Consider the following 23400-nt stretch of genomic DNA (forward strand, 5'->3'; position numbering starts at 1 on the left):
CACAAAGGCCTAAGGCTTCTCAATAGCAAACCTGGAAGCTCTACTACATATCTGAATGAGATTGCAGTCTACCCTCAAGACGTCACAGAATTTGACATTATGAAAACCTTCTACTTAGTGTCATTTAGAAGCATGGTGATGACAAGTGTCATGGATTACTATAATTGCAACCCAAAATAAATTATATTTCAAGGCAAAAAAAAAATCATTAGCTATATAGAAAACGCAACAGTTTTGAATAGAGGACTTCTAAACATACTGAAAAGCCAGTCTTTCAGCTATGATCCTAATCTTTGGCATAAATATTAGACCCAAAGCTCCAGTTAAAATTATCAGTCAGGTTCCTGGCAGCACTGAACTTACTGAACAGAGATTAATTTAGATGTCACTCAGCTCTCAGTTAAGTAAAAAGATAAAAGGACTTTAACTATTTCATCTTTTGTTCACTTTCTCAGCAATGTGTTGGCTGATTATTTGACAGTACTTTTTCTCTTCCTTACAAAGACCTGGAGCTTCATGTTGGGAGACCTACCATGGTGCCCAGCATAGGGGCTATCAGGGCTGCAATGTGAACCATGCCACCAACCACTCAAAGGATTCGGTCTGTGAGCAAAACTTAGCATCATGTCATCAGTACTGATTCCTTTTGCTCCCAGAACAGCAAGCAATTATGATCCAGGAAACCCACCAAGGGACTGCAAACAAATGCTAACAAGAGTTCAGTTCCACGGCCCTTATATCATTTCATTTATTTATGGGGCTTTTATTGCTGTGACTCCAACATACTTCCTAACGTAAACACTTCCTGTTACTTAGCAAAGGAAGGAGCAACATCAAAGTCATCAGGCTAATAGTGGGGCCAGTCTGTGGTTAAGGTCTCACGGGCTCTCTCTCCCAACTTATGAAGTAAGAAAACACAGCAAGTATAGAACACCTACTCCATAACCCTGTTATTCTGGGACACTGGTCTTAGAAGAGGGAGAAAGGAAGACAGAATGCAGAGGAAGGACGCTTAGGGAGATCGCTGAAGAAGAAATAATGGTGACATACTAGCTCACAGAGGGAAGAGAAAAGTAACTGGGATGTAAACTATGAAAGAAAGAAGAACAAATGAAAAGAGGGGAAACTTGGGGAAACGAACTAATAACCACATCTTATACCAATGTCCTTGTAGCCTGAGAAACCTTTTGGAGATTTTTTCCGCCTAACCCCCGCAAGCTTTCCTGTATCCACTGCTGCTTTCAGTGCTTTTCCCCTATTCTAAGTGCATTTATGGAAATGTATACACAGTTCAATGTTCACTTACGAGGCTGTCAGTTAGAGATGAGATATTTTTGTACTAGAGAACTGACAGCTAGGAAGGAGGAGGCCATCCCAAGAAAAACAATTCAGCACTTGCATGTCTGCTACACTGGGTGCAGCAGACCTGTGTCTTGCATCATGCTCCGGGTGAGATGTTTTAAGAGCTTCGGCTGAGGAACCATCCCATGCTCCTCCATCAATGTCTCTCTGGCCTATTAGCCCACTTGCACTGCACAGCAGAAAAACGCCAATACCCAAGTAAAAGTCTGCCCTAAATTGTTACCAAATTATTTTTGCCTTGTAACTAGCTGCCACATTGCTCTGCTATTGATTCTCAATTTAATTTCTGCAATTCATCTATCATACTTGAATAATGAGAATCAGAATGATCAAACCATAAAAGCCCCAATACCTTCCTAGTTCTACATTAAAGAACAAATGAAAACACATTTATTATGAGTATTACTACACAGTTTTATATATATGACAAGTGCTTACAAAATTGCTTTTCTCTGTAGGAAAAAAAATCGTCAGAGTATTCCAAAAATATTATCGTTCTTAAGACTGAAATCAATAGTCTCCCAAGTAAGTTCATTACCGTAGATCCAGTAGGGGGTGGGGGGAGGTGAGTGTGTGTGTGTGTGTGTGTGTGTGTGTGTGTGTGTGTGTGTGTGTGTGTGTGTGTGTTTGCACATGCATGCGTGCCATAGTTATTTTCTGCTTCTATGGCAGGTTTTATGTTACTTTTGCTTTTTAAAAACCTCTGGCTATTGAACATGGACTTAGGTGTTTTTCCTTCCTCTCTGCTGCCCAAATCTATTAATGACTAATCTCTTCCCATACAGCTTAAGTGATCTGTTCAGTTCTCATTAATCATAAAGTCATTTCCTTTTTTACTTAAGGATATTTATTATATATATGAATTATTTATAACAATCTGCACAAATACATTGCATATATTTAAATATTTTAAATTATAATAATGGCTATGTTTGATTTAGCTCATGTAAAAGTATTATTCTATGTAAATTGTTATTTCCATGTGTTTGTTAAATACTAAATATAGCTCATGGGCCTCCATGTATGTCTTCTGGGATTGAGAAATCTCAGGTTGGAATAACAAAGAGAAAGAACACGCTTCGCGATCTGTCCAGCTGAACTCAACTCTTTGGTTCCCTTGTAAAGACACCTCATCCTTTCTTCCTAGAAGTGCTCACACCTGTGCCCATGTTCCGAGATGACCTGCAACGCAAACCTAGACCCCATTTGTTTAGATGTGAAAATCGAATCACCAGGGTGAGTCTTTAAGGGTTACAGTGACTGTTCAGAGCTGCCTGGCATTTGGTGGGAATCAAGGCCCTCCAGAGGGCTGTCCAAATTTACATAGGTGTAAAATTCTCTGTAGTCAAATGATAATAAAGCTTTACTAATCAGAATTTGAATAAATGAAAAAATAAAACTATGAGTTATAGTTCACTTAATATGTCTCTTCAACCCTTCACTTGCATAGAAGGTCTGTATAAATGTCCCCAACTGCTGAACTTATTCTTTTTTTTAACGAATATAACAAACTATATTATGGAGATTTAAAAGATACAAAATTGAGTCTGGGTAGGATTGGACAAAGGGATGAGTATGACCAAAGTACATTGTATGAAATCTATAGAAATGACAGGAAAAAATATCATAACCAAATGTAACTATTAAATATGTTATTTCCACTAAAACACTTTTACATACTTATAAGCTAATATAGTGTTCTTAAAACATAGACAAGCCATCACTGTCAGGATCACAGGAGGAAAGGGATGATGTGAAGAAGACAGTCTAACATAGAATAAGAGGGATGTGCTGCTCTCCAGTAGCCTCAGTACATGGGTACCACTATTACCAGACAGGAAGAAAGGAGCACACACAGAGGATTGCTCTTGCTTGTCAGGAACAGGTACCAGTGGGATTAAGTTTCAAGTCTATCCAGGTGTAAAATAATCCCTAAAGAAAAAGGACTGAAAGATCAGAGCTGTGGGGGATATTGGAGGTCAAATACTTAATAGGTTGCTTGGCTCACAAATCTCCCTGAAATGTCTGTCCAATGCTCTTCGTGAGGAATTAATGTCTTTCCCAGTAAATGGCACATTTTGGTTGGAATGACTTTGATGATGAAACAAAAACAAAAACAAAAACAAAAACCCCAAAGCCACTTTTCTCATATACCAGTCACTGAAAAATGATGTCCTATCTCCAGAGGGCTATTCAAAAATCATAGTTATAAACCTTTCTCTGCATTGAAATGATAAAAAAAAAAAAAAAGCTTTACTAATTAGGTTTGGGATAAATGAGAAAATGAAACTTTATATTTATTGTTAAATATAATTACTAAAAAAGAATGGGGGAAATCAGAGAGCCTTAGTCTTCCTCGCTGACACTAAGTGATTGTAGAGACCTTGGGCCAGTCACTTCATCTTCCCAGCTTTGTTTCCCCACTTGAGAAGTAGCTCAATCCCCAAAACTGTTTAGCATACCTAGTTCCACAAGTACAAAGTATGTACTGCATTGCTCAGATAGAATTTTCAAGTGTGTGCACACATACTCACACATACACACCCACGCACGCACGCACGCACCCACGCACGCACGCACCTGCATAAGAGTGCACATGCGCATGGTCAAAGGTACCACAATGAAGATTGCAGCACCCGACTTCACTCAAGTCTGGTGAGGCAACCTTCACCCTAACTGTGTATGGCTCTTGGTGGTTTGAGAACTCACAAGTGATGATCAGATTTTAGCCTCTCTCTGCGGCAGGGAAACTCTCAAAACTCTTGGGGAAAATATTATGACTGTTGGTGTGCTCCACAAGCCAAGACAACACATAGAAAGTATGAGCAAAGCAGGCAAATGAAAATACTTACAGCTGTGAGCTCACTGGAGTCAGAAAATAACCTTACACCACTTATATACTAGACTCGTGTGTATACTTTCTATCTCTGGAGGGCTCTGCTCAAAGGGATAGATGAAATGACGTCACTGTGGTCGAACGCCACTTCCCTAAGGCCACCTGCCTACTTGGCAGTAGTTGTGTGATCAGTACCATTCCATGATAAAGGACATTTTTACACAGACGTTCAGTTGCAGACATATGCCAAGAAGGAAAAGGGTTAAATGGAGGCAAGAGCGGAAATGTTGGTGTGAGTATTATATTTTTTAAAAAGTACAAATATATCCCAAAATGGGCCCTTCTGTTCCATCCGAGCTTAAGACTCATGAGGGCCATGCTGTCTACTGCCACCCGGTGAGTTTTCACTGCCACACAGGCAGTCGAGACAAGTGCAGTGGCGAGTACATGCTGCATACCTAACATGCACTTGCTGAGGGAAAAAGAAGAAGTCATAGGGGGAAACCTGCAACACTGAGCAGAGTGGAAATACAAAATGGAAGAAGTGAGCAGAAAACTAGATGTGGTAGGTATAGTTTATGGTTCATCGGGAAGTTCCTCGGTGAGCAAAAGTTACGGCCTCAGTTTACAGGAGATGGCTAGACAGCCATAAACTTTTTAAAACATTGGTTATTTAATCTGTGCAGTCCCTTCCTTTCTGCTTTGAAGGGATATCACACTGAAGTGTTGTTCAAAGGAAAGGGGAATGGAGAAAGAGCTCAGGTGCCTGGATCGGGACATGATCATTTTCTGGAAATGCATACCTGGTGACAGGCACGAGGATATTGCTGAGTCAGCGGAGAAGCCTGCATCTATCACAGAAAAGGAAAAGTAAAGAAGAAGGAGAGGAAAAGAAGCTTAAGTTGACTGTTCTAAAACGAACCACGCATTTGAGTAGTTTTAAAGGCCATTCGTTATTAAAATGAAATAAAGCGACAAATGAAAAGACAGGGAGAGTATGTTTAAAATTCATAAGATATTGATATGTAAGATCAAGTAGCTAGACCATAGCAATAAGGCAGATTCAAAACACAGTTGGGAATGTGGGACGGAAAAGAGATTGGTCCGTGTATCAGAAAGGAATATAGATGAAATCTCAGAAGTAAAAATGCAAGAAAGAGGTGAGCCACATAGCCATCTGCTACATCTTAGAAAACAGCTCACCCTGGGCAACTCAAGCTGTTTCCAAGTGCAAGCAGAACACCGTATTGATGATCCAGCACAGAGGGAAAAGACTACCCTGCTAGAAAATTCAATAAAAGCAGAACAGGAAGATGAGAACAAAATTCAATTTCAGTCACATGATTCCGACATGCTTGGCAAGTGGTTCTGGTTGAAGTACCTGCATAATTGTTAGTTGAATGCCACTTAACGCACCAGAGTTAGTCTCCAGCTAAAGTCTCAAGCAGAGGGAATGAGATGACAAGAGGAAATAGAGGTGACTGGAAGTGTGTGTGTGTGCGTGTGTGTGTGTGTGTGCGTGTGTGTGTGTGTGTGTGTGTGTGTGTGTGTGTAGTGTGGATTTGTGCTCACATGTATACACGTCCCAGCTTGCTTATAATCAGGAGCACAGGATACTGTATTTTCTGTTGTTTTAGATGTCATTGAATACATTTGGCTCAAACTGGAGTTACCTGTCAGTCTCCTACGATGCTTACTGTCTTCCATTTTAAACAAGTGAGGGTTAAGGTTGAGGAAAATTACTAGAAGTTTGCTGTTCCAAAATACCTTCAAGCCATCCAGAGACAGAAGGATCTACTTGAATTAAAAATGGGCAGTGCTTTGAAATCAAGGGGAGAGACTGTTTGGGATATTCCACTCCTCACGCTGATCTTGGGCAGATGGCAGGGTTCAAACTGTCGCTGTGGCAACAATAGCTTGTCGAGCAACCCAGTGAAGATTTAAGACAAAGCACAACAAATTTGGCGTAAGATAAAAATACCAGTATACTCTTGTTTCCAAGAGTCTGTTTTCAAGGAGGGTCTAAGATCCAAAAGCAATTTCTTTCAAGATGGTACCCTGGCTAAAAGCTAATTAATTGGCTTTTTTTTCTGGCCACAGAAGCTTCTGACTTCCCCAAAGGCAGTTCTGTTCGTATAAATGGAGGACAGAAAAAAGTTTGAAAGTTTCTAAAGCTTAGAAAAAGAAAAAGTTCATGGTTCAGACTGGGGATATAATAGAACTTATATGTAGCACACACAAGCCCTTGGATTTATAGTATAACAACCAACAAAGAGGCACAATATTATGTGACTGGATAAAACCATAAGCTTAATATGACAATATAACCATTGTCGTGATAGGAAAAAAAAACTTCAGAGTAAAAAAAAATTCAAATGTGGATATCTTCATTTTAGTTTTGCATTCAATTTCTTAAAGTCTGGATGTATACTTAGTATACTGAAAAACACGAAAAACTGAATTACCTTATTAAGAATCCTCATTAACATAAATACTATAACTGCAGGCAATTAAAAATAAATGCAGTTATGTCTTTTATTTTACCAAAGATAGAGAATTTGCCCCAAAGTCCTTGAAGAAGGAAATAATTCTAGTATTTATAAAATAAAAATCTCAAGACAGGGCAGTCAGTTGGGCTCGGGACTAGGTGAGCAGACGGAAAGGCTGCGTCTGTCCCTCTTCCACTGTCTCAGGCTCCAGGATGAAGAAGAATCAATTAGCCTGGCACAGATGATGACCTTGAAGGCTATAGCTCTGTGCTGAATATGCTGAGACAGAAGGAAATCAGGGAAGGGAGTGTGCAGTTCTGAAACCATGACAAAGTGTGTTTTAGAAAGGATTCTTTCACTTGAAAACTGAAGGCATGATGGCTAACCCTAACCCTAACCCTGCATGATGAAAGAAAGCCCAGTTCTTTCCACAGCTAAGCTGAACTCTCTTAATTGACACAGATGAAAAAGCATACAAGAGGACCACACGATTCCAAATACTGTCTTCTCCCTTTATTAACTTTGGCAGCCTTTCTAACAACAGAAAAGCAACCAATTACAAGACTGCAAACGAACATTCCCTGACTAACCACACCTTGACTCACAGATGCTGAGTCTTGCTTTTTTAGCTGCTAAGTCCAAAAAGTTAAGTTTTTATTTCCCATAGAGAAGCTTTAGCTAACCGTCTGCCCTCCAATTTTTCAAGAGAAAACTGCTTCCCAGACGTTACGGCCAACACATTTGAGAATGTTGCAGCTGCGCTCAGGCCAGAGCTGGCTTCTGTGAGGCTTTTAGGCAGCAGTAAATTGTCCCTACTTATTGCTAATGCCATAAAATCAATGCCCTGGCTAGGGAAAATGGAGAGAGAGAGAGAGAGAGAGAGAGAGAGAGAGAGAGAGAGAGAGAGAGAGAGAGAGAGGGAGGGAGGGAGAGGGAAAGGGAGAGAGAGGGAGGGAGGGAGGGAGGGAGAGGGAGAGAAATACGACCTATGAAAACACTTAGGAGAATTTCCCTTCAAAATCAATTTCTCAAAAGTTCTCACGTACTTTCTAATGGGGACCTAGATCAGAGACATGTGCTGTCTGTTTCTCTGTCCTTTCATCAGATGACAAAATTACACTTTGGCTGAAGAGTTTTTCAAAAAGCTACCTTAATTTCTTCTGGCCACTTCAACCTATGCCAGCACATGTTAACTGACACTTTCAGCTGAAAACAATAAAGACAAAGAAGTAACCTTGTCTGCATGGCAAATTCTACCTCTCTCTGCAGGATTTGCGCTTGCTTTTTATAGCCTGTCATTTCATCTGGGTATTATTTCCCGGTCACTTTGCCAGGTGGGAGGAGGCAGCAAAGGCAGGGAGGCTGTCAGATCTTTAATGACGCTTCAGGGACTTGATAAAGATGCAAAGCAGTGTCTGCATACAGGAGGCTCTCCTAATTACACCTGACAAAGCAAGCATCCTTTCAAAGGCTGAGGCTGGAACACACGTCAAAAAGCTCTCAAATCGCCAGCTCAGATCAAGTGTTTCTCTGCGTTTCTCTGGCACACTGCACAACTTCCTTCTGCACAGGGGCTGTGTGGAGGAGGTCCTATTTATTGTTCCTTCCAGTCTAGAGAGAAAACTGAGTAGGTGCTATATCACAGACTCTCTACCTTCAGCACTTTCTAACACTCAAGTGTTTTACGTGCATTATTGAGAATCAAATTATCTCCTCTCTTTTTTTTTTTCCCCCCCTGCTAAGTAACATATCAATGGTTAAAATCAAGAGTGGTAGAAGACAGAAACAGAAAACACTAAAAACATTTCTTTAAATGTTGTAACCAGAAAAGCTCATTTGTTGACATTTGGAACAATCTGGCTAGCCATGGTGTCATAGCTGTCAACTTTCTGCCATAAAGCTAAGGCAATGGCCTCTGCACATACCAGTGTTTCATTCTGTATTGTTTTAAATAGCATGGAGTCTTTTCCCTTGAAGGTTATTAAAGCAGTCTGTGGTAACACAATGGGTTAAATGACACATGTTGAGAGAGAGAGAATGAGAGAGAGAGGGAGAGAGAGAGAGAGAGAGAGAGAGAGAGAGAGAGAGAGAGAGAGAGAGAGAGAGAAAGAGAGACCTTGCTAATGGTCCTTGAAGTTTTTAATGACTGGCAAGGAATCTATTTAAATATTTGATTACAGAGGACAAAATTAATTTAGGAAAAGTCCCTCTGTGGAGAATTGCAGTCTGCCTTGAACAAAATAAATCTGCTTCTGGTAAGTGCTCGGTAACCAAAAGTAACCTGTGCGATTCAGCAAGGGTCTGAGGACTGTGTCTGAAGACTGGCTGCAGTATCAGGATCAAACAATGAAAACTCAGAGGTGCAGAGATGTGATAAAGGGGCAGGAGGAAGAGCTAGAGAAAGAAGACAGGCAGGTTGGGGCTACAGGGAGACAGAGTAGGGTGGAAAAGGGCAAAAGAGACTCTACAAAAGGGTGGGGGGGGTGTCCAAATAATGCTTATTGGCATATAGAAGTTACATGGCTGTTAAAATATGAAGGACCATCAGGTGTTAACTTCTAAAGCTTTTGCAAATAAATTGAATTTAGCTTAAATCCAAAGCATAACCTGAAGATGCTTGTAGTATTTAGTTGACAAACTCAGACTTAACAATCTGTCTACACCGAGACGTTGTTAAAAAACTGATTGATTCATCCTAGGGGTTTACACAGATTGCCCCCCCCCCCCCCGCCTGCCACATGATTCATCAAATAAAACCTCCCAGTTAAAATGCAAGAGCAAAGGAAATTGCTATCCCTCTGGAAGCTCCCGCCCATCCTTTCTTTTATCCGCCATCATCATCATCATCACCATCATCATCATCTCTCTTTTGCTCTCTACTTACAAAGTTTAGGAGCAGTTTGGAGATTAGTTTCTGTTGTTTGTGGCTGAGTTGCTGACTTGGGTGTTCTCACCTCAGGGGTCCGAGCTGGAGAAGGGAAGGGTGGTGCAGTAGATAGCAAAGGAGGAAAGACAGACAGCCGATTCTTTCGGGTCGTAACTGCTGAAGGTTCAGAGGCCACAGGAACATTGTTAACTTGCACTGTAACATGAGCCTCAGGTTCAGACTGAGTCCTAGAGACAGGTGAAGTGTATGCCTCAGATGATACCAAAACAGCTGAGGCAGCAGTTGGATCCAGAGAAATAACAGGGTCCTGGCCTAACCCGCCGGGGTCAAGGTGAGTAGGAGAGTCATATTCAAATATCTTGTCTACAAATACCCACTTTAGGCCAGCAATGCAGAGGCAGAGGCTGACTAGGCAAGCTAGAATGGGAACAATGCAGATCTTCTCAGAGTTGAGGCACCCTCTCAGGCGCTCAGCTTCCAGACTCACGCAGCAGGGCACCGCCAGGCCCAGGAGTCCAGGGCTTCTCCCATCTTCAGTCTGGGTATCTGGCATGTGTTCAGCTGCCGGAAGCCCATCGAGAGATGGGTCTGCACTCAGCTGAGTGGAGGGGCTGGAGGACCTCCCGGCAGCCACCTCAGACATGTCTGGGGAATACATCTCCATCGGCTCACCTCCAGAAGGCCTGGCCTCTCTCACAGTGCATTACCATGCAGAGCCCCCCCCCGCAACCAAATGATACAGCATCTTGGAGGGGAAATCGATAAGGCACCCAAGTCCAAGGCCATTATCCAAAGTAAGAGAGCTCAGGAAGAAGGGAAGAAAAATAATAATAATAATAATAATAAAATAAACGAAAAAGAAAGGGTTTCTAGAAACTAGAAGTGTACCGAAATCTCTTGAGCTGTTGTTTCTGGGACACTTTTCCAGTTCTTTCAAACGCTTCTCCAAACCATCCCGGTGGGTCAAGGAGGCAGGGGACCAAAATAGGAAGCGAGCCGCTGATGCCTAGCTGATTAAGTAAACCAGTTTCCCAAACTGAAAGGCATGTTTCTCACCTCAAGCGTCTGAAGCTGGTGTCTGCTTAGAGGAAGAAAACAACTGTCATGCAGGACAAGTAAAAGCAAAAGCAAGACCAGAGGCGGCGGCGGCAGCAGCAGCGGCGGTGGCAGGAGAGGCAGCAGCGACAGTAGCAACAGCATCCTGTCGTGTTTCAGCAGCGGCTGAAAGAGGCTGAATCATTACAGAGCAGCAGGTGCCTGCCCTCGGAGCATCACGGCAAACAGTACCACTGCACAAGGATACGAGGGCAGCCGGAGCCAGGAGGGGCGGTAACTCCCTTCCCCGCCCTGCCTCCACCCCCACCCCAACCACTCCTCTTTGTCCTTTTTGCGCTCAGTCACTTTTTTCCTCTGCAGTCTTCTTCATAGCTTCTTTCTCTTCCTCCCTCCTCCTCACCCTAAATACATATTCTCACTCTCTTTCTCTACGCCCCCCCACAGGACCAACATCCCCGCCCCATCCCCACTCTACTGCTGGCTGGTCTCTAATGAGTACCGTACTCCCAGCAACACAGGTCCGCCAGTGAGTTCCTATTTTATCCAATTAGAAGGAAAAAAAGGCCACCAGAGAAAAGAGAAGCTGCGGGGCAGCATTTAAACTGGGTCTGGCCCCTGGCCCCCACCCCACACTCCACCTTGCTTGCTTTCAGTCTTGCTGGCTCTCTTTCCTTCACCCACTGTGGGGTCAGAAAAAAAAAGGCCAGGGATCGATGCTAGCGATCTAACAAAGCTGGGATGGAGGGGGTGGAGGTGGGGGTGGGGGAGTGGAGGAGGGTGGAGGTGGGACCTTCTAGGTTAGACCTGAGGCTTGGCCAAGTCTGATTTCTGACTCCTCCCCAGAGAGGTAAGCTTTTCAACAGCAATCTCTTCCTGCTTGCTGCTGAGAGGCAGCATTCCTTCCCCAGCCAGGCCTCTAATAAGTTTTGTTCACTAACAGGACTCTTATTACCTGATTTTCAAGCAGCAGTTAGTACACTGTTTTCTAACCATGGACAGCTCTGCCTTTCACCCTTTCTGTGAGGCTAGCTAAGGACTTTGCAATGCCCGGTGCAAAATGCTTAGTGCGTGCTGGGGCAGGGTGGGGTGTGGGGGAAGGGGAAAAGCCCATGCCTTTATGCCCTTTACATTTGCAATTCCCTTATTCCATCCGGAGCAGACTAGAATAACGTCGACGTAACAGGAACACTAAGCTATCTGCCGCTTCATTTTCAAATTAGCCTTTCATGTTGTCTCTACACTGCGGCGGAAGAGGCTTGAACTCCCTGGACACCGTAACAGACACCACAGGTCCTCAGCTGTAATCGCACTGCAAGTACTGGGACCCTTCTATAAGAGCAAGCCTTGTGGATTAGGCTTCGGTAGCTTTTATTTACGAATATGCTGATTTTGTTGTTGTTGTTGTTGTTTTCTTTTGAAACAGTCCCGGAGACTGGAAGAAATGGAAGAAACTCATAGAGAGAGCATGGGCTCTCTCTGGGAACAAACACGCTGTGGTATGTCAGTGCCTGCTCTATGCAGATGAACATTTAAGCCACACTTTACCGAGCCTGGACATCCAAACGGCTTCCAATGAACCATTCTAGTCGCCTAGGTCAACAGGGATATTAAAAACTATTCTAAATCTATACTGTATCACCATCACATGCAGCCCCAGGGCAGTCAAAGGTAATGCTCCAGTCTTAAAGATCTGCATCAAACACACTTTATTTTATGCAATTCAAAGCATAACTCTACTGCTTTTAATGCTTTTAAGCCATTTCAAGTGCCAGGAGGTAAGAATATTATCATTTCCTTCCAGGTGAAATCACTCCACAATTACGAGTATCTTAAACTGTGTTTTCAGTCCTATCACTAGCAACAGCAAAAAGCCTGGTCTAATTTGCATAATTGTAACCAGAATCAAGACAAGCTCACAGGCAAAATGAGTCATCATAAGTTCACCTCTGCACAACCTCCAATGCCTCCGTGTGTACACACCAGTATACCAGTATTTTGAAATTATTCATATGATTGTTTCCCGGCTTTAGCTATTTGGTTTGAGAGAAATCTGTCTTAACAAAGATTCTAGTGATGGACACAAAATTTTATAGTGCAAGAAATCCCTAGTGAAGCACTTAACAGTTAAAACTTTAATTATCATATTCATGTAAATATTCAAATACAGAGTGACTTGATACACTCAATTATTATAGTTCCTCCAAGGATTACCATGTCTAATTATACTGGAAGCTTTCAAACCTTACATTCAAGTACTGAATTGGCGCTTACCCACAGCCAAGGTCATTTAAATTTCAAAGACTGGATGGACTCTGGTAGCTCCAAGCCTGACAGGTGTGAGGGAGCACCAAAGACCTAACCCACAGCTCTGAAAAGGTGTTATATCGCTCACACCAATAGCTGGCTAGTTCCCTAGTTGTTGTCTTATTAACCTTAATCACAGGAAAGGTTGCTGCGATTCTCTGGTTGTCTTATTAAAAATGCTTGTCACTTACAAAGAAAAGGATCATGTTACCCACAGGCCAGGACAAAACAGAGGACTTCTGGGACTGTCACAACTAGCCTGTGGCTCAGGATGCACCAATCAGACTTTAGGATTCACATTTCCTTAGATGTACATTTTGGGAACTCTGTGGTTCCTTGCTCCCATTGGCTTGCAGAAATCCAGCGTCCTATAAAAATATTTTGTTTTGTTTCTATTAAATTAGAAAATGAATGGAATTGGGAAAGGGAGGACAGAAGTAAAGAATAAAAGGAATTCTTCATTGCCTCTCCCCTGTGGACCACATGCAAGAAGCTGCCTTTACCCCCCCCCCCATCAAATCTTCTGCAGCAATAAAAGTGTGAGGAAGCCAGTGTACATGGGGCTATTAACAGAGTCTTCTGAGGATGCAACACATGTGTTTATAGGGAGAGCTTCAAGGGCATACCATTGTTAACCTTGTAAAGTCCACCTTAATGAAACCCAGGAACACCCGTTCCCATGTGCTCTCAGAAACATGAAATGAGACAAAAATCTCGATGCTTTTTAAGACCCTGTAATTACCATCTCCTTTGTAACAATGAAAGCTATGTTTATTGAGCTCCACCTATGTGCCAGGAACTCTCAAGGTCATAATATACACCATGTCTGATGTTCTCTCACCCTTTAAAATCCACTCACCTTGAAAATAAAGAGACAGAAAACTCAGGTAAGTTGGTCAGGAAATAATTATTAAGTGGTAGGGCTAACATTTTAAGAAAGTGAGACTCATGCTGTTTCTACTGAGAAAACAAAACGAAACAAAAAAAAACAATATTTCTTTTTAAAAATAAATATAATGCCTATTATTGCATTTTTATATATTAGTTCAATGGGAGAATAAAGGAACTGGAATATACAATTATAAATATAACAGACTTTAGTGTAAGGAAGCTTAAAGGAGCCTAGTTTCTAAGATAAAAACCTTAAGTTTTTCCAGGTGACTTTCAAAAATTAGTTGTAAGCATTAAGCATGTCAATTCAAAGATTATCTATTTATGGTTTAAATGGAATGAGCTCTTCCATGCCTCGGTTCCAGCACTCATCTGGGGAAGATATTTCAATTATATACTGCTGTGAAGCCAACTGTCTTGAAATTGCTTTACAACAACCACCACTAGGCTGCAGGTTGACTGAGTTCAGCTGGGTGGTTCTTCTGCTATGTTTGACACCAACTGGGGCTGCAATCAGCTCAAGGCACAACGAGGCTGAAGCATTCAAGGTGGCTCACACAGGAAACCAAACATCAGCTGGGAGCACCATCAGATGTCAAATGACATACCAGCACGCGGCTTCTACACGGGGCTTGAGTTTCTCCCAGCATGGTCGTTGTTGATGAGAACTGTCTAACCCCAGAGACCAGAAGCTCAAGCTGCCACTCTTGTTATGGGAGCTCCACACGCTATTATTATTATTCTTAGTTGTTAAGTAGTCATGGTGCCAGCCTAGACTCAGAACAGCAGCAGTAAATCTTAATGGAGAGGGATTAAAAAGAAGATGTGCTGCCACAACTCACCAGTCACTTCAGGTATGAAAGTCAGTGCTAGAAACTGAGTCAGGGTCAAGAGGAGTCACGGGATGCAGGATGGATTTGGCAGCACCAAGTTAAACAAGCATTTCTAATACATGTTTCCAATATTCTAGCTTCCTTTGGAGCTAGCATCAGTGAATAAAACGTGGCACTACATTATCAATGAAAGTGCTTAGGGCTGGAGATGTGGCTCAGTGGGAGAGTACTTGCCTAGCACACACATGGCCCCAGTTCGATTACCATAACTAAAACCAAACAAAGATCAACAATAATTTTTTAAAAATTATTGAACATTAAATACCACTGTGAATTCAGTATAAGCTAAGTTATTTCTGCATTGATTAGATTTCTCTCTCTCTCTCTCTCTCTCTCTCTCTTTTATTGAGACATATACTAGCTTCAGGAAATGAAAGGAGCTGACAAATGTCATTTTGCTTTCGACCTTATAACGCAAATTTTTTTCTTTTTTCTTTTCCATTTGAAAAAGCTTACTAAGGTTTCTAAAATTTACAGCTTTAAAAAGAGAGGGAATTTGCTTCATATTGTATAATATAGAATGGTGACAACAGAAACATCATTTTGAGATGATTACATGTATAAATGGTAAATCACATATTTATTTGTTAACAAAATGTGAAACCGTTGGGTCTACAAGAAAGCTCATGGGCCCAGATGGAGCTTTACAAACTGGCTATCAGAATACAAACACCCAAAAGCCTCTGTCAGACTAAAACATCCCTCAGTCTAAATGGAGCGTCTCATATTTTTCTAAATCATGGAGCCTTATTATGTATTTATTTTTCCTTTAGTTACACACTCTCAATGTGTAGCCCAGGCTCACCTAGAACTTATCATATATCCCAGTATGACTTCTAAATCACAGCAGTCCTCCTGCCCCAGCTTCTCAAGATTAGGGACCATAGGCAGGTGCCATGGTACTTGGCTTCCAATCAGATTCCTTGACTATATCATTTCATAGACATGTGTTCAGCCACATGTTACTATTCAAGTATATCACACATGCATGCATGTGTGCACACACATACACACACACAGACACACACACATACACACACACACACACACACGGAGGGATAAAGAAGGCAATTTCCTTGAAGGTAAAAATGATCAATAACTTATCCTTGTGATCTATTCAACATCCATATTTTGTTTTATTATCCTTTCTAATTGAGACTGAATAGACTTTACTCCCTTGAATATACTGGGAGGCATTTGATATCCCTCTGTCTGTCTAAACTGTTCCATGTATTTCCTCACATTTTCCTGTCTTTAATGTCCAGATCATGCACTTCCTTATACATTTTTCTAATTGTTCCAAACTATGTCTTCAGTGAAGTGAGCCTGTCCTGTGATTATCAGCCATCATAGATCCTACCAAAGTCAATAGAAGAGTTGGACAAATGAGTATTTAGCTCTTTTTCCAGTAATTCTCTCTCCCCAGTGAGAAGTTCCATTATGAAACAAGCTAAGCCTGCATGCTATTTCGTGATCCTTCAAAGGACAGATGAGGGCTGACAGAAAGCCGTTTCCTCTCTGGGGCAGGGTTGCTGCACTCATTTGGAGCAGAAATCAAGATACCATGCTTTACTCTTTCTCACCCACTGGGATGGTGTCAGACAAGAGAATTTTACTTAATTTTAAACATTATTTTGTGAGATGCCACATCATCATCATCATCGATTGCCTGTAGTTCTTGATTTGGAACATGTTCATCTATTGGCTCTGGCACACTTTGTCCTTTATACACAATTCAAGTAGATGGCCTGAGATGTGAGGTCCTGCAGAAAGTTCTTTCTGTTATATATGATAGTCACGATACATTCATTTTACTTTTATGAAGTTGATGTTCCATTCTCCATAAGTGAAATGTGTGGCGCAATACAAACCCACTTCTATAGGCCGGAAATATTCAGTTTTGCTGTCTTAAATGAAACATAATTGTACATATTTATGTAGTACAGTGAGATAACTCAAACTGCATACATAAGCGATAAGTGTTGAAACAAATAATTAGCATTTTGTTGCCATATGATTTCTTTAATATGCATCTTATTTTAATTTCATGTCACTTTCTTTTGAGATTATGATGGATATGTTTTGAATGTCGATGGAAGTAATGACTACAAAATGTTAGTGCCATTGAGCCGTACACGCAAAAGTGGTTAAATCTATCAAATGTGACTTTTCATTTAGTGAAAAACGCATCATAGCTTCAGCTTATCTAGCATTTAGTTTTAACGGGCCAGTATGCTACTTATGCCTGGGATTACTGGTGAGCTGGACTAAAGTACAGGTTTATTGTATAGGTTGCCCTTTCTTCTACGAAGGATCAGTATATAACGCAGAGGCTGAGGGTTCAGCTTCAAGGTAGGGTGCTTGTCTAGCACTTGTGAGTCTCTAGTTCAATACCAAGCACAAGAACAAAGGAAAAAGAAAGGTACTGTTGGGTGGATGGTTTTGCAGCATTAAATATGTTGCAATTTATAATTCATACTAAGAACTTTGAAAATACAATAAAGGATATAATAAAGATCATGGAGTAAATCAGTTCAAAATGACTTCTATGGGAAAGGGTTTACTCTATACCACTTTAGGCTACTGAAGTATTACGTCTCAGTGTCCAGTCCCACCCCATTTCCTTATTCTGTACCTATGAGCAGCTGTCTTGTCGGTTTTCGCTGTAATTCCTGTAGTTTTCTTTCCTTTTTAAATAAATGCACCCAACTCCAGAATGTAGGCTATACAAGCACCTCTAACTGTTTCCACTGTTTTCCTACTACCTAGAACATGAGTGGTGCACAGGAGCACTTAAGAGGCATTTGTTCAGTACACTGATAGAAATGCAACATTATCCTAAGAAGGGATGTATAAACTGTGTGTGTGTGGAGGGGAGGGGGGCTCTCCAAGAGACAGGCACTTTCTGTAAAGCTTTACCTCGGTGAGTACATCAATAATGTTAAGTGGAGGAGGTAGGATGAGGGAGCATGTGTGTGATGGAAAGAAGGAAAACTTGAAGGAAATATTTTTCTATACATCCCCCAGGGTTTTGTGGCTGGATGGTCGTTTATATACATTGGCCTAGTCACTTTAAGCCAAATCTCTCTGTCCTTGGTTTTGTCCCTAGCTTCTGTGAAGCGGCAGGCACAAAGCAGCCTAGCTAGTTGAGATTTGCTGTCCAGTTTTTCCAGTTGAGTCTTAGAACAAGCAGTTTGGCTTTTAAAGACACACACACACACACACACACACACACACACACACACACACACATAGACACACACCACACAGACACACACACACATGTGCAATCTTACACAACAAAAATAATACAGAATGTATATTAGTGTAGTTGAGGAAATTTTGGTTAAAAATAGGAAGAAAAATGCCTCTGGTAACTAAGCTTGGAAAAATTTCAAACATAGAAATAAGTGAATTTGGCTTAAACATAGAAACCAATAGTTTATTCAAAGTTCAGTTGATATGGGGGCTGAAGAGGTGGCTCAGAAGTTAAGAGCATATACTGCTATTGCTGAGGATCCAAGTTCAATTCCCACTACTCACACAGCGGCTCAGAACAGCCTCTAACTCCAACTCCAGAGGGTTCTGATCCACACATGCATATGCACATGCATATGCATGCGCACACGCGCGCGCACACACACACACACACACAGCCTATAAAATCTTAAACAACAACAAAACTCTGGACTAAATAATAATTTGAGGCTACCCTTGGCCATATAGTAAGACCCTAGAACAAAAAAATAAAAGTAAGCTAGCCAGGTATGGTGGCACATGCTTTTAATCCCAACACTTGAGAGGCAGAGGCAGAGGCAGGCAGACCTCTATGAGTTTTAGGCTAGCCTGCTCTATATAGTTTGTTTTAAGATAGTCTTAAGATAGAGTGAGACCTGATCTATCTCAAAAACAAGAAGAAGAAGAAGGAGGAGCAGGAGGAGGAGGAAAAGGAGGAGAAGGAGGAGGAGGAAAGAAAAAAGACCCTGTCGTCCATGATTTTTTAGCTTGCTCTATGAAATTATTACTATACTGGGCCAGAAATTTGAACAGCACAAAGCACAGCATATTGTTACAGTAAATGTTATGGAAACATGTGTTCATTTGATCTTTGCTTAAGATAGATACATATGAAGGGAACCATGAGCTATTCATAAGAAAACAAACTGCCCAGAAAACCATCCAACTTCGCACAGATCTATACACCTAAGAAATGCATGCAGAGTGTCTGAACTAAAGGAAATGTGGGCAGGGGATTACTTGGTGTTTTTCTTCGTTAAACGATCTATGTCTCTAAATGTGAATGACTTTGGAACAACACAGACCCTACATCTTACAACTCAATTAAACTCTCTGTAGTTCTCTCTCCTTGTTGCTGATTCAAAAGAAAATATAAAGTCATGCCAAAGGGGAGGGGAGCTAAAAGACATATGTAGTTTCCAGAACTGATTTTGTATTCTGAGTGAGTCACGCACCTGGCAGCATTGCTCTTGTAAGGTCATAGCATTACGATGGGCACAGAAGCTGAAATATCCACTTAAAAGGAAATGCCAGCTTCATGCACTATTCCTGCTCCTCAGTCCAAGCAGGTAGAAGCTTTACCTTTGTTCTTTCAATTTTTATTGTTTAAAAATAAAAAGTGTGATTTTGAAAGTCATAAGGTAAAAGATCTTAATACTTGCCCATCCACTATATCTACGTAGAGGACCTAGGTCCAGTCCATGAATGGTCCTTGGTTGAAGGCTCCCCTTTTCTGAGGAATAGAGGAGGGGAAGCAGGGGCTGGGAAGAGAGAAGGGAGCGGGCTACAACCTGGATATAAAGTCCCAGACTGGATGGGACTGGGAGACAGAAGAGTAGAAAAAAGACACATCAGATGACTGACTTATTCTGAAATATGATGACCAGATTATCTGGGACACAGCAGTGTGCTTAAGAAAAACATATCCCGTTCTCTGACATAGGCCACAGCTTACATATTTACATATTGTTCCTAAGACTGTGATGACATACATATACCATGCACACTGGGGTATTTGGGATAAAAAAATAATGTTCTGTATATATGGCTTGCAAAAATAAAAGAGGTTGTTGGATAGATCAGTAAGTGTACATTTCTTAAAGCAAATTAGAAAATATTAATGATAAGACCCAAATAATTGGATTAATGCATCCTTCATTTAAATAGCAGTAATGAAACACTGGTATCCTTAAAAATATTCTCATGGCAATTTTTGCCCACAAATATATAACAGAAAACCCAGAATTTTTATCACTAAAACTCATACTTATTCAGAGAATCAAAGTATTTTACCATTGCCATACTGCACACATTAAAACAAGTCACTTTCCTTCCCTATCCCCCGATTGCAACTCTACCACTTTCCAATTCACTGGTACTAAAATTGTATCAAACATAAAAGATTCACATGGCTTGGACCATTTTGTAATGACAATGAAGTATATGACAAACCATTCACTGCTGTCAAATTAAGTTTTTCTGGACCCCCCCCCCACTACCAGTTATTTATTAAAAAAGCAAATGCAAAATTCAATATATCAATTACTAAGGAGCTCAAATACCTATAAACGATGTGAATGGGGAAAACATTAAGTTCACACTACTGACAAAACCAGAAGGGATAGATCTCAAGCTCCTGCAAAGTGAATGAATTATTGAGCTCATCCACGGCACACATGCCCTTTCTAATAGCCAACAAACACTACAGGCCACAGGTCCTTCTCCCAAGGTGTGATTGCTACCCAGTTATGCTCATAGGCATTGCATAAATTATTAAACATGTGTGACGTTGCACAAGGCTCCTCCTAACGTTCTGCATTTACCTAAATCATTATCACTGATAGCAAGGGGCATTTATGGTAACTTAAGCCAGCAGGAGAAGAACTTCTTTTATATAGCACCACAGTGCTGAACGCCCCTACCATAGGCTTCTCTTCTGTCTTCCCACACCTCTCATAAGAAAGGAAGAAAGGAAGAGTTTTAATTAAATGGTTCAAATTTGTCTAAATGGACATCTAGACCTTTCAAGGTATTTCTCAAAATCTTCCCCACACCTTTGCTATGACTTACTCACTGGAATTTGGACAAATCACCTGTGTCCAGGCTAAAGCCCCTCAAGGCAGGTTAATGACCTAGACTTAGCTCACTCATATCCCATCCGTGTCTTCCTAGGTATCTACTGCTATATACTGTCTAGTACTAAAGGCATCTGATTTTTTTTTTATGTACAACTGGACCCTACAATTCTTCTTTATCTTGAACAAAGACGCAAAGGCAAAAGCTGGGGTTGAGAACCATCAGGGTCTATCAAGGTTAAGGTGCTGTTATTTATGCAAACATTGATCTCCAAGAAGGTACAGAGGAAAATGCTAGTACTTAGGTACTTAGCCATGTTTCCAAGGTATCTAGATGTTTAGTGAAAGCAAAGGTCAAACAGCACAGCCATCAGAATGCTTTTTAAGAGCACAAGATATCTGTAGTCCTCCCATGAAGAGAAGTAGATATACCTTGGAGGTGGGGGAGATATTTACAACAACCAACAGCTGAAGAAAAATAAGCAAATGTGTTGAATGAGAACAAAAATACCAGAAAATCAGAGCTGGATGCTTGAGTTTCCCAGCTCAGTCTGAAATGGCATTTCTGTAATTTAGCCAAGATTCAGCAACTAATTAAGAAATTGGAAGCTCAGCACTTAAAATGATTTTCTTTTTTGTAAGTCAGCAGGGAGACAAGTTAGAAAACCTCAGGATAACCTGATTTCCAAAAGCAGATTTCAAGTTTTAAGGTCACACAATACATGTAATAAAAATAGCTCCCATCTCCAAAGTACTGAGATAAATGTGCTTTGACTGAGAGGGCCTGCTTGGCATGTGTAGGAGGTGGCTGGCTAGTCCGCAGGCATTGTGTTGGGTTATGGAGTCATGGCTCCAGGAAGTAAAGAATATTTATTATATTAAATAAGATCTTTTCCTCTTATGTAAAAGGAGAGAAAGCATAATTCAAAGTGTGAGAAGAGCTGGGTCATCTTAGAGGGCAAAAAAAGAAGCTAGCTGAAAACAAGTAGGCTGGATATTACACCAAGTCGAATACATAAGTCAACCTTTGAAATAATCTAGGTCAGCCTGCAGAGGAAGTGACATCATTCCCACTTTACGGATGGGAAGAACAAGGGTTAGAGAAGACATAAAGAGCACATAGGTAGGAAGCCATGAATCTGAGATACACCATTGTTGAAAAAAGACTTTATGCCATATGAGATGAGCCCATGCAGGAATACTCTCAGAATACAGCCATCAACTATACAAGACATTTGCTGTTGTTGAGGGCTACAGTCAAATTATAAGTAGGGCTTACCTAAGACTTAAGTGAGTTAAGTGAGGAGAGGTGGTCACAGGAACAAGTGCAATGCGAAGGAAGTACATGCTCGTGTAACTGCTGCTGCCTTGGTCACAGTCAATTCTCTGTGCAGTGTGGTACCCGTTCCAAACGTATGGACTTAATTTCCAGTGTGAGGCATCTACTTAACTGTCCTGTTTGGCTTATTCTGGCCATGATAAAAGCAGCCCGTTTAAATGATATTGCCAGTAAGTACATGAGCCAAAATGATTCCACGCCGAACATCATGCATGCATGCTTTTTCTAATCCTTGCATGCTTTTTCTAACAGCAGCAAGATGAGCCAGAAACTGAGAACTCAACAGAAAAATTAAATCTCTCAGTTTTCCCCAACAAACTTTTAACAGTATCTGAATACAGTACTTAGAAACCTCTCAGATTAGTTCGGCAGTGGTGGTGCATGCCTTTAATCCCAGCACTTCGGAGGCAGAGGGAGTGGACCTCTGAGTTCGAGGCCAGCCTGGTCTACAGAGTGAGTCTAGGACCACCAGGGCTGTACAGAGAAACCCTGTCTCAAAAAATAAAGAAAGAAAGGAAGGAAGGAAGGAAGGAACGAAGGAACGAAGGAAGGATAAACTGAAAAGAAATTTGGTTATTAATGCCTGTGCAGTCACAGATTTTTCCATTCATTTTCATAAATGCATTCTTTTTTTTTTTTAATTTTCTCAGATTCTTTTTAGTTTGATGTTGTTCTCACTTTTAGAAAACATCCACTCACTCATTCATTCATTCAATTTCACTCAATGGTTATCCAGAAATACCTACCAGAATCAGGCTTTATTCCAGACTAAGGGAAAATGGAAGAAAAAAAACTGCTTCGCATGGTGATTCCATCTTAATGAGAGACGTAGCTTTCTTAATCTTAGCCTGGCACATTCGTAAGTTATAAGTGACAGTCACAGGCTTATGTGGCTTACAATGGAGTCTACTTTGTGTAGCTGACACTGATTTTTTTTTTTCTTAACGAGCCCGTCAGGAAACACTGTTTATTGTATATGCATGTTTGAACATCTGAGAATTCCCTTCACTTAGGAGCCAGTTAGGAAAATGTTTTCTTCTGATAATGTTTTGTTTTGACTAGTGATAGAAGAAGAATGCAAAGATTCAGTTCCAGACAGGATCATGGCTCGACAAAAGGCTGTCAGTGGAACTGGACGATTATAGACAGAGCCACGTAATCCATCTGTTTTCATTCCCAGTAACCATCACACAAAACACCCACCAAAACAGATTTGGCTATGCTAGCAATGTGATGACAGCTTAATTATTC

The 23400-nt window shown here is 41.1% G+C and overlaps 1 protein-coding gene across 14 annotated transcripts in view; it reads right to left on the reverse strand.

Annotated features, from left to right (window-relative positions):
* Nrg1 (neuregulin 1) overlaps window positions 1–23400 on the reverse strand; it is a 190157-nt gene that overhangs the window by 91816 nt on the left and 74941 nt on the right. For 6 of the 14 annotated variants that reach the window (XM_051169374.1, XM_051169372.1, XM_051169388.1 and 3 more), the window contains exon 1: window positions 9572–10379. The exons of the other annotated variants lie outside the window; for them this stretch is intronic. In XM_051169374.1, coding sequence (XP_051025331.1) covers window positions 9572–10238 — 667 coding nt within the window. In that variant the 5' untranslated portion in view covers window positions 10239–10379. Of the gene's footprint in view, window positions 1–9571; window positions 10380–23400 lie in introns of those variants that run through there. 14 annotated transcript variants of the gene reach the window in all.

This window comes from Acomys russatus, chromosome 27 (genome assembly GCF_903995435.1).
Source record: "Acomys russatus chromosome 27, mAcoRus1.1, whole genome shotgun sequence".
Taxonomy (NCBI): Eukaryota; Metazoa; Chordata; class Mammalia; order Rodentia; family Muridae; genus Acomys; species Acomys russatus.